This window comes from Haliotis rubra, unplaced genomic scaffold (assembly GCF_003918875.1).
Source record: "Haliotis rubra isolate DU_JTF1 unplaced genomic scaffold, ASM391887v1 Scf189, whole genome shotgun sequence".
In the NCBI taxonomy this organism is placed as follows: domain Eukaryota; kingdom Metazoa; phylum Mollusca; class Gastropoda; order Lepetellida; family Haliotidae; genus Haliotis; species Haliotis rubra.
The window spans coordinates 893862-906819 of record NW_025765880.1 but is presented as its reverse complement, the minus strand read 5'-3'; the positions used below and the strand labels follow the sequence as shown (position 1 = coordinate 906819).

At 42.5% G+C, this 12958-nt stretch overlaps 1 protein-coding gene across 1 annotated transcript in view; it reads left to right on the top strand.

Annotated features, from left to right (window-relative positions):
* LOC124274203 (transmembrane protein 241-like) overlaps positions 1-12958 on the top strand; it is a 29411-nt gene continuing 16453 nt past the window's right edge. The window contains exons 1-7 of the mRNA XM_046709509.1: positions 1-56; positions 186-260; positions 369-546; positions 607-614; positions 1172-1253; positions 9755-9832; positions 10657-10734. Coding sequence (XP_046565465.1) covers positions 1-56; positions 186-260; positions 369-546; positions 607-614; positions 1172-1253; positions 9755-9832; positions 10657-10734 — 555 coding nt within the window. The remainder of the gene's footprint in view (positions 57-185; positions 261-368; positions 547-606; positions 615-1171; positions 1254-9754; positions 9833-10656; positions 10735-12958) is intronic.

Sequence of the window (12958 nt, the reverse complement as noted above, 5' to 3'; positions counted from 1 at the left end):
ATGCAGATCCTCATGGTCACCGGCCATCTGGAGACTCTGCTGTCCACAGTCAGGAGGTAGGTACACATATGCAGATCCTCATGGTCACCGGCCATCTGGAGACTCTGCTGTCCACAGTCAGGAGGTAGGTACACATATGCAGATCCTCATGGTCACCGGCCATCTGGAGACTCTGCTGTCCACAGTCAGGAGGTAGGTACACATATGCAGATCCTCATGGTCACCGGCCATCTGGAGACTCTGCTGTCCACAGTCAGGAGGTAGGTACACATATGCAGATCCTCATGGTCACCGGCCATCTGGAGACTCAGGAGGTAGGTACACATATGTCCTCACAGTCAGCTGAGGAGGTAGGTACACATATGCAGATCCTCATGGTCACCGGCCATCTGGAGACTCTGCTGTCCACAGTCAGGAGGTAGGTACACATATGCAGATCCTCATGGTCACCGGCCATCTGGAGACTCTGCTGTCCACAGTCAGGAGGTAGGTACACATATGCAGATCCTCATGGTCACCGGCCATCTGGAGACTCTGCTGTCCACAGTCAGGGTAGGACACATATGGTCAGGTCTCATGGTCACCGCCACTGGAGACTCTATGCAGATCAGGAGGTAGGTACACATATGGATCCTCACCCCGCCATCTGGAGACTCTGCTGTCCACAGTCAGGAGGTAGGTACACATATGCAGATCCTCATGGTCACCGGCCATCTGGAGACTCTACTGTCCACAGTCAGGAGGTAGGTACACATATGCAGATCCTCATGGTCACCGGCCATCTGGAGACTCTGCTGTCCACAGTCAGGAGGTAGGGAGGTGCAGGTATTCTTAGAAACTCTGTAAATGACATGAGATACCGTGACATAGTAGATCTTTATGAGTGGTGCAAGGGTAACCAAATATTATTTTAATTCACTGCATAAATGTCCACGGTGACTGGGAAAATGGAGATAAATAACCTTGTATTATCTCACATCAGGATGGAAATTCATGGTCGGTATGAGATGGGAAACACTAGAAATACAAAAGCCTTATCATTTGCCTCCCATAGTATTCCTGACTTACATGACTCTTATGCTGACAGTTCTGTTGATGCACAATATATTGTATAGTTGTTAAGCTGGCTACAATCACTGCTGGCTGTCATGTTTGTGTGACTGTGTTTCAGGCAGGATATTGCAGTATGGCTGCCAGGAATGATGCTGTTTGTCACCTCCATATACTCTGGATCTAGAGCTCTTGCAAATCTGGTAAGCAGTGGTAGCAGCAGCAGATGGTTTTGATATTCAGCGTATGACATCTGAATGTTTTACAGTAAATCTGACTCTTCTAAACAAATGAGTTGTAGCAGTGTTGGTGTTTATGGCTGGACTTGACTGGTAACCTCTTGTGTGACAATGGTCAATTTGTGTTAAGATTGCCGGAGTTATCTCCCTTGTTCATGTTCAGTATTTGTGATAAACATTGGATGGGTTTTTTCATTAGGTGACATGTTTCATCAGAAAGAGCAACACAGACAAACAATGTTACGTTTTTTTGCCAAAATGTAGTTTGTACTGGTCTATTGTAGTCATAATCTATACAGATGTGCAGAAGCGTTTACCCATGTTTACCCATATGGATGGCAATAACTGGCCATGATAGATCAATGGTTTGATCGCTATGAACTTTGTTTCTTAATACTGCAGTGTGCTATGTTTAGTGTTCTTCAGTTGTACTTTATTGGTGGGCAAATCTGCAATTTTAATCTGCTATAGATTTGCCATGGATTGCGATGCGAGGGAGTCGTGGGCTGATAGAAAGAGATCAAACTGTATGTTGCTTGCTACTGCTGAAGTTCTTAATACTGGAAGCTATGTTTAGTGAGTTGACTGCCGACTTAGGCTAAGATAAAGGCTAAGATAAATCTTCTTCTACATTGCAGAAGAAAGCATCTGTTAGCAGATCGGAGGGTAAATCTACCACGGCCTAGTAAGTCAACGCAGAGAAATCCTTCGAAGAGCGAGAGATATTACCTCCACATGAAGTAGACGTTTTGATGACCCCCTGTTACTTCTACCCGACGAGAAGTACCTATGAGATCACTGACTCAATGGAGCTTCTACTAGATCGTCCCCTGCAGCGGTCACAGCAGGCCAGCTGTTTGATCAGTCCGCTCTAGATCGAGATCTCATATCTCTCACAGATGTTCGCAAAGTCACTCATCAGAGACAGAGAGGTTCGCAAAGAGAAGGCTCACATCACAGAAGTTCGCTAAGGATACATCTAGCTTACAGAGCGCTCGGTAGGAAGGGATAGCTCACATCACAGAGGTTAGCGAAGAGATGAATCTACAGTTCGAGGTTCGGCGAAAGAGAGCACTCTCAAGATAGACATTAGCATAGGGAGGAATCTTCAGATAGAGGTTAAGCTGAAGAATGATGAAGGTTCGAGAAGGGATACAGGTTTGCAGATGGATGAGTCGCGAGGCCTAGCACTAAAATCAGGAGATTTTGGATCAGCAAACAGACTTAGTCTTCCCAGACCTAGAGGTTACAGCTGGGATTACTTAGCGGTTTTGAAATTTGAGTCTCCTTCTAAGGATAAAGATGATGTCTACACTTATATATGATGCGTAAGTAGCGACTTTGACTCCATCACTATCCCTCCGATTGAACCTATATCCCAAGGTACCCTCTAACCTACGCGACAGCTTTGTGAAAGCATCCAAGTACCAGAGTCAGCATCTGCCATCATTTAATGTGAAGAGATTCCCCTTACATCATATGGATCCATTTACAAAGCCTTTGAATGGGATGATAACATAAAAGTTAGTCAGCGACTCCCAGGGAAACAAGATGTATAAAGTGGAAGATACAAAGTTATCCTCAACTGGATACTGCTACAAGGAGATCCTTCTTTTGGGTTGGCCAGGTCCAGAGCCATCAATGAAGCATTGATCAATAAATTCCAGAACTCAAGTTAGGAAGAGGGATAGAATAATATATTCGGCCATCATAACACAGAAGAAGGACCAATACTTTTATCAGACCATCTGGCATCTGTATCTGCAGGTCTCACTTTACCCTGCATGAACAAGGGCTACTTGCATCCTGTTCATGGAGTGATAGATTCACCCAACCCGCTACTGAGAGCTCCATGGGAGGTGCCTACTATATTTGGAGGACAAATAGAGCGATGCAGCTGAGGAAGCTTCACATGCGACTCTAGAGAAGTGATGATGATAAAATCCATAGACAATCTAGCCAACGTCATCAGTCGCCGCCCAGTAAAAGTATAACAACAAGTCCAAATATTCCGGCATACAGAAGGCAAAGGAGAAAGTACCACAGCTTCAGAGGCGGCAAAGGATCTTTCCATCGCCCATCCGAAATTACAGAGGAAACTCAGGAGAGGCGCGACTCCCAGAGGATCCGGAGGAACTAGGACGTTGATATCAAGGTTCCCGAACAACTGGAGTCTTCCGCCCAGCCGTTCCTGTTAAATGAGTCGACAGTGGGTGGATCGTCTACAAAGGTACTGGAAAAATTGGGGAATACGCCTGATGGTCTCGACTATGCAGAGGAACAGGCAGACAAACTACAAGAGGCCATCCACTCACTACTTATAAAGGAGGCGTAGAGATAATAGATCAGCATCATCTCACTCCAGGCTTCTATTCCCCAATTTTTCTAGTACCCAAGAAGAACGCCATGGAGAAGTTCAGACTGAGCTACAACATGCGCAAATTCAACAAATACTATCTACTGAAACCAGAGAGGTTCAGAATGATCCACCTACCTCAACTCAGACTACTCGTCCGTCCAGCAGATTACATGGCCAGCATAGACCTGCAGGATGCGTATCTACACATCCTCATACATCCGGAATCAAAAAAGTATCTACGATTCCTATTCAGAGGGCAGCACTTCCAATGGAACGTCCTACCGTTTGGAATATCTTCAGCTCCGCGGGCTATTCACACGAGTAACCAAGCCTATAGTCGCATATCTACATCATCGAGGTCTACGCAATGCCTTCTACATGGACGACGGAATTCAGGTTCACCAAGATGCCAGTCAACTCAGACTACAACTGAACTTCACGATCAAGTTGCTCACTCAACTAGGATGGCTGGTGAACCTTATGAAGTCAGAGTTGGAACCAAAACAAGATCTGCAATTTCTGGGGATAAGGTTTATCACAACACAGAATCGTATTGTCTTCCCAGAAGATCGTTGGGTCAAGATACAAGCCATGATTCCACCAGCAGTCATCTCTCCATTAACACTACGATCATGGCAAGTTCTACTCGGTCTACTGCCCATTTCTGGTGTCCCCCGCCGTGATGTTGCTGGAATATTGCTAAAAGCGGTGTAAAACCAAACTCAGTCAGTCAGTCAGTCAGTACTCGGTCTACTAACCTCCGCGCAGGACTTGACTCGGATAAGAAGGTTACAACTAAGACCGCTGCAACGGTTCCTGACAAAACATCTAGACAGCGTCGACCCTATCTTGCTGCCAGACAACCTCAAGAGGTATCTACTGTGGGGGACGCACAGGTCGAACGTTTGCGGAGGGACCTATTTACAAGAGCCGGCCTTCGACACACATCTCTACGTAGACAACAATCAAGTTGCATCAGGAAGGTGGTCCAAAATAGAGCAGCATCTTCACATCAATCTGCTGGAGATGAAAGCCATGATCAACGCCTTACAACCATGGTCGAGCTCGCTGAACAACAAAATGCTAATGGTCCACACGGACAACTCTACAGTGGCATTCTCCATACATCGGCAAGGATCCACAAGGTCTCCAAGCCTGCTACAGCTCACATTCCAGTTGGTCCACATCACGGAGGAAGCAAACATCTGGATAAAGGCGTGTCACATACCCGGAGCCAAGAACGTACTTGCAGACGCTCTCTCCTGACCACTGCACCCGTCACCTACGGAATGGATGCTCCATCCAGAAACGTTCCGGCTCATTATAAGGGAAATAGGATCCCCTTGCATAGACCTGTTTGCCACGAGGTTCAACAAAAAACTACAGACGTTTGTCTCACCAGTTCCAGATCCTCAAGCCTGGGCAACAGATGCACTGAGCATATCTTGGGAAGGACTAAACGCTCACGCATTTCCACCCCCGATATTACTTCCAGAAGTACTGTTGAAGATCAAACAGACACAGGCACTACAACTGACTTTGGTCGCACCATACTGGCCAGCGAGAGTATGGCTCCTAGACCTAATAGAAAATCTCAGAAGTCCAGCAATCAAGTTACCAGATTGGCTGAACCTACTCATACATCCACACACCAAGCAAGTCCACGGGAACCTGACAGCGTTCCAGCTACACGTGCTGGACCGTATCAAAACATGTTTGAAGAAAAGAGGATACTCCGCCAGGGCAGCCAAGGCAGTAATGCTAGCGTTACGCAGATCTACTCGTAACCTGTATGATGACAAATGGCTGAAGTTTGGGACTTATGCAAGGCGGAAAGGCTTCACTGCGATGAAAACTACTCATCCTCAAGTGGCGGATTATCTGTGTCATCTTAGACAGACCAGACATCTGAAAGGTTCGACATTATCTACATACCTTGTCGCCATCAGTACAGTGATTACCATAAAAACAGGCATCAAGTTGACGAAAGTACCAGAATTACTTGCTCTGATGAGATCTTTTAAACTGGAGGACCAGCAAAAGAAGTTCAGATCTCTGGCCTGGGAACTGAATGTAATTCTAAGTCATCTTACGAGTGATGCCTACGAACCTCTAGACCAGACTACCCTCGATTGCTGACACAGAAGACTCTGTTCCTGCTTGCGCTAGCCACGGCAGCTCAAAATCAGAGATACATGCGCTGGACTTTGGTCGAACCAGATTCGACACGGGGCAACATGCTGCAGTTCATCTTTGACTTAGATGGGACTTCATTGCCAAGAACCAACTACCTGGTCAGCCAGATAGACAGTTCCACGTACCAGCGCTATCTTCAATCCTCGGCCCAGAGGATATAGCCCGGTCATAGCCCTGAAGATATATCTTTAAAAGACTGAGACAAGGAGACAAAAATTCAAGCGCCTGTTCATCCCATTATCAACAGAGACATCAGCAGAAGTCTCAAGAACGACCATATTGTTCTGGATGAGAGCCGTCATATTGAGAGCCTATAAAGCAGCAGGACTAGAACCTCCTAGAGCTTCCAACCCACACGAAGTCAGAGCACTGGCGTCAGCACTGGCTCTGTGCGGAAATTGCTCTATACCAGCAATTATGGAGGGATTGCTTTTGGAAGTCGGACACAGTGTTTGTCAACCACTACATCTGAGACATAACCACTGAAGACGTCTCAGGCATTCACCAATTTGGGCCTCTCGTTGTAGCACAGCAACTAACGGTTCCTCAAAGGCTGCTGAGTTGGAAAATCTCACCCTTTATCATGTTGACTTGTTGATAACTTTTACTAAGGAAAAACTATTACATGTAGTTTGAAAGTCCATGCGCACAGTCTAGGACAGGCTAGCATGAGTGATTAAAGATCCTATACGGGTAAAGATCTTACCTGTACATGAAGTGGTCGCAACTCATTTATGATGAAGATCTTATCGTAATCAGTGGGTTGTTTTGAGATATCTAGTAATAAGAAGATACTAGTTTATCTGTAGCCACATGAATCAACATGATTCAACTTGTCTGAGACTGAAGTAGGACAAGAAAGTGGTCCCCCCGAGTTATAACGGAAGTTGGAAGAATAGGATCACGGAAATGTCGTTTTGCAGTTCCCATGGGGGGATATAGGACGTATCTAAGGACAGCTGATGAATCCACGAAGTGGCTTGACCCACCACCAATCTCGTCGGATTCTATAAGCAAAAGGTCATGAGTCAGGATAAGAAAAAATATGTAATTTTTCAAGTAAAATTGATATTTTTATACTTATCTTGACTCATGACAAGAAGCCCTCCCAACCTCCCCGCTGGAGACACTTTGGATTTCACAGCAGATCCAAGTGCATGGGCAGAAAATCAGGAGAGAGTGACAAGTAAGGCTGGTCACATGACTGTTTGCGTGGGAAAAGGGCAAAAGGGAGGTAACTTGTGGGTGAGTGTATTTTTACGTCCGCTTCGGGAACTTGAAGGGATTCAAGTGTTCCACTACCATTCGAAAAGGAGAGGGAGATAGGCAAAAAATCATGAGTCAGTATAAAAATATCAATTTTACTTGAAAATTTACATAATGATACTGCAAATTACAAAACCCATTCACTCACACACTCCAGACAGTTTTTTGGCCATTGAATATCTGCTCACTTTCTATCATTCACATTGGGTTTTCTTGGTATGGTATAACTGACTGACTGACTGAGTTTGGTTTTATCAGCTTTTAGCAATATTCCAGCAACATTGGTCTCACACATACCCATGTGGGATTCGAACCCGGGTCTTCGGCCTGACGAGCCAACGCTTTAACCATTAGGCTACCCCACCGCCCCTGGTATGGTATAAAAGAACCATATACTATATTTTACAGTAGGGCTTGGCAATCAAAACAGGGAGATATCATAAAATAGAGAGAGAAAATAGAATTTGTACATTTTGTGATCTTAATTGTGTAGAAGATGAATATCACTTCCTCTTAATTTGCCCATTCTATTGTGATTTAAGAAATAAAAATGTCCTAGCATATTACTCTGTATATCCCGATAGGGTGAAATTTTCTTTGTTAATGAGTACTGATGACAATGTTCTTATCCGTAAGTTGTCAACCTTTATCTATCAGACATTGTCTCTAAGAAATAAACATGATAAAACTTTATAAAATGTATGTACTCATATGATGTAATACATTTTGATATGATATGACATAGATTGAATGTTGATATGATATGAATGGCTGTTATATGGAATTAGGCTGCAGCGAAACCATGAGATCAATCAATCAATAAAGATTGAATGTGATACATATGATGTGGCTGCAATATGATATGATCATGATATTATATGATGATGGTGTGTTATCATAATAGCATACCTACAAACAGTAATTGATATATGATTGATACATTTTGATGGATATGACATCATTGAGATCATGACTATATTATTATTTTCTATGATAGATCAGTACTATACTAAAGATTCTTGTATACCATTGGCTGGCTATCAGTATAGATCATTGAGATGACTAAAGATTGTTGTACATTAGGGCTGGCTATCAGCATAGATCATTGAGATCATAATAATACTAAAGATTGAATGTTGTACATTAGGGCTGGCTATCAGTATAGATCATTGAGATCATAATAATACTGAAGATTGAATGTTGTACATTAGGGCTGCTATCAGTATAGATCATCATCATAATAGATCATTGAGATCATAATAGATACTAGAGAGATTGAATGTCAGTGTACATTAGGGCTGGCTATCAGCATAGATCATAGAGATCATAATAATACTATTGAAGACTGGAATAAAGATTGAATGTTGTACATTAGGGCTGGCTATCAGTATAGATCATTAGAGATCATAATAATACTAAAGATTGAATGTTGTACATTAGGGCTGGCTATCAGTATAGATCATAGAGATCATAATAATACTAAAGATTGAATGTTGTACATTAGGGCTGGCTATCAGTATAGATCATTGAGATCATAATAATACTGAAGATTGAATGTTGTACATTAGGGCTGGCTATCAGTATAGATCATAGAGATCATAATAATACTGAAGATTGAATGTTGTACATTAGGGCTGGCTATCAGTATGATCATATCAGTATAGATCATTGAGATCATTAATAATACTAGAAGATTGAATGTTGTACATTAGGGCTGGCTATCAGTATAGATAATAATACTAAAGATTGAATGTTGACATTAGGGCTGGCTATCAGTATAGATCATTGAGATCATAATAATACTGAAGATTGAATGTTGTATCATCATTGAGATCATAATAATACTGTTGCATTAGGGCTGGCTAGTATAGATCATTGAGATCATAATAATACTAAAGATTGAATGTTGTACATTAGGGCTGGCTATCAGTATAGATCATAGAGATCATAATAATACTAAAGATTGAATGTTGTACATTAGGGCTGGCTATCAATAATACTAAAGATTGATATGTTGATCATAGAGATCATGAGAATAATACTAAAGATTGAATGTTGTACATTAGGGCTGGCTATCAGTATAGATCATAGAGATCATAATAATACTGAAGATTGAATGTTGTACATTAGGGCTGGCTATCAGTATAGATCATTGAGATCATAATAATACTAAAGATTGAATGTTGTACATTAGGGCTGGCTATCAGTATAGATCATAGAGATCATAATAATACAAAATGACAAAAACAGTTTACTGAACATAATTTAACAAGTGGCCCTTGAATAAAGATATGACAAAAACAGTTTACTGAACATAATGTAACAAGTGGCCCTTGAATAAAGATATGACAAAACAGTTTACTGAACATAATTTAACAAGTGGCCCTTGAATAAAGATATGACAAAAACAGTTTACTGAACATAATGTAACAAGTGGCCCTTGAATAAAGATATGACTGAGTATTGTGTGTATAAGTAAAACTTACTTCATCACAATAGTTTGTGAGGTATTTGCAATGGCACAATGTTCATAATGGATAATCATTAAAAATTCTTCCCATCACTGATTTATTCTAGTTATCAGTCTTTAAAGCCAGCTGTAATATCAACGTCTTACTCATCTCCAGTGAAATTCTGTTTTCAGTCAGTGCCAGTTTTCTTCTCCATGCAGAACCTGACCATTGTGATCAAGTGGACGGGTGAGCTGGCCATCAACAGACAGGTGAGATGTAGGAAAGAATGCATGCCTGTGGGGTTGAGATCACATAAGATGTCTTAGTTGTCCATCCCCAGGGACCGTTCATAATTTATGGCTAGTGGGGGATGATGAATTTAAGGCAGGGTCACCCATGTTGTTTTGGGGAAGTAGGGGGGTCATCAATTTTGTACACATGTATTAGTGGGGGTCAGCAATTTTGTACATGAAAATATTAAAAAATTATGGTTAAAAATTATATGCAGGGGACCGGGGGACAGGGGTTGGGTGGGGAGTCATTGATTTTGTACATCACATTGCAGGGGGTCTCTTACTTTGTACATAAATTTTTGGGGGTCATTCACATTGTTCATGCTTCTCCACAAAAATCATCATCCCATTAAACAGCAGGTCTCTGCTGCAGTTTTCACTGGTAGAAGTCCATTTTATTGGTATTTTTCTTGAAATTAACCCAAGACATGGTGAACCTATCATGCAAGTTTTAAATATTTTTTTTATATGGCATATATCTTAATTACCAGTAGCAGCACACAAATATTGCTTAGCAATCTTACTGTCGGATAATATGGTTTCGGCACTGTGCGTTTTTGGACAGCAGTTTTGTCTCGTCTTATAACAAGGTGCATAAGTCATGCAGACGTTGTAAAGACTCACATGATGGCTTTTGTTTAAGCTGTCTTGTATAAGTTACTCAGATGTTTTACAGTTGTTCAGCCAGAACAACAAATATATACAAGGATATACAAACAGTACCAACTAGGAATGGTAACTGTGAGGATGGTATTCGTAAGGATGGAGTCTCTATGTTCTGCTGGTACATCTTGTTTCAGCTGACTGGCATCTATGTGTACGGTATGCTGATGCTGACGACAGTGTCCTCTGTAGCCATCATCAAGACAGACCCCCAGGTAGGAGTCTCCCATCACCTCTGACAGTCTCCCTCACTCTACAAGAAAATACTATACTGCTCAATACAAGCCAAGGAACTCCCACCATCTGAAGTCTCTGTGTTGCAATACATACCAGCTGACTACAGATTAACTCAAGTCATATGAACATTACAGATCTTCTTAAGCTTTCTTGTAATGTGTGGATGAAAGAAAGTTATTTTAGTTCCCTAATTAATGCATGATAAAGGGATACAAAAACTAGTGGTCACTTCAGAGACTTGTGTGTGTGTCTGACCTGGGTATTCATGTTAAACTGCACCATAGTATCTCAGTGGGTAAGCACTATAAGTCAAGTCAAGTTCTGGCAGTCACACACATATGTAGGCAAGTCTCAGTGTAAGTGCAGTAATCTCCAGAATGATATTATACCTTACCTTACCTCAGTGCTCACCTCACCTCACCTCACCTCAGTGTTCATTTCACTGCTCACCTCACCTCACTTCACCTCAATGTTCATTTCACTGCTCTACTCACCTCACCTCACCTTAATGTTCATTTCACTGCTCACCTCACCTCACTTCACCTTAATGTTCATTTCACTGCTCACCTCACCTCACTTCACCTCAGTGTTCACCTTAGGGATACAAAAACTAGTGGTCACTTCAGAGACTTGTGTGTGTGTCTGACCTGGGTATTCATGTTAAACTGCACCATAGTATCTCAGTGGGTAAGCATTATAAGTCAAGTCAAGTTCTGGCAGTCACACACATATGTAGGCAAGTCTCAGTGTAAGTGCAGTAATCTCCAGAATGATATTATACCTTACCTTACCTCAGTGCTCACCTCACCTCACCTCACCTCAGTGTTCATTTCACTGCTCACCTCACCTCACTTCACCTCAATGTTCATTTCACTGCTCTACTCACCTCACCTCACCTTAATGTTCATTTCACTGCTCACCTCACCTCACTTCACCTTAATGTTCATTTCACTGCTCACCTCACCTCACTTCACCTCAGTGTTCATTTCACTGCTCAACTCACCTCACCTAGCTTCACCTTAATGTTCATTTCACTGCTCACCTCACCTCACTTCACCTCAATGTTCATCTCGCTGCTCACCTCACCTCACTTCACCTCAATGTTCATTTCACTGCTCACCTCACCTCACTTCACTTCAATGTTCATTTCACTGCTCACCTCACCTCACTTCATCTCAATGTTCATTTCACTGCTCACCTCAGCTCAGTGTTCATTTCACTGCTCACCTCACCTCACCTCACCTTTATTTTCATTTCGCTGCTCACCTCACCTCACCTCCCCTTAATGTTCATTTCACTGCTCACCTCACCTCACCTCACCTTAATGTTCATTTCACTGCTCACCTCACCTAGCTTCACCTCAATGTTCATTTCACTGCTCACCTCACCTAACTTCACCTCAATTTTCATTTCACTGCTCACCTCACCTCACCTTAATTTTCATTTCACTGCTCACGTCCCCTAGCTTCACCTCAATGTTTATTTCACTGCTCACCTCACCTTAATGTTCATTTCACTGCTCACCTCACCTCACTTCACCTCAATGTTCATTTCACTGCTCACCTCACCTCACCTCAATTTTCATTTCACTGCTCACCTCACCTCACCTTAATGTTCATTTCACTGCTCACCTCACCTCACCTCAATGTTCATTTCACTGCTCACCTCACCTCACCTCAATGTTCATTTCATTGCTCACCTCACCTCAATGTTCATTTCACTGCTCACCTTACCTCACTTCACCTTAATGTTCATTTCACTGCTCACCTCACCTCACCTCACCTTAATGTTCATTTCACTGCTCACCTCACCTCACCTCACCTTAATGTTCATTTCACTGCTCACCTCACCTAGCTTCACCTCAATGTTTATTTCACTGCTCACCTCACCTCACCTCACCTCACCTCACCGTTCATTTCACTGCTCACCTCACCTCACCTCAATGTTCATTTCACTGCTCACCTCACCTTAATGTTCATTTCACTGCTCACCTCACCTCACCTCACCTTAATGTTCATTTCACTGCTCACCTCACCTAGCTTCACCTCAATGTTCATTTCACTGCTCACCTCACCTAGCTTCACCTCAATGTTCATTTCACTGCTCACCTCACCTCACCTTAATGTTCATTTCACTGCTCACCTCACCTAGCCTCAACTCAATGTTCATTTCACTGCTCACCTCACCTCACTTCACCTCAAT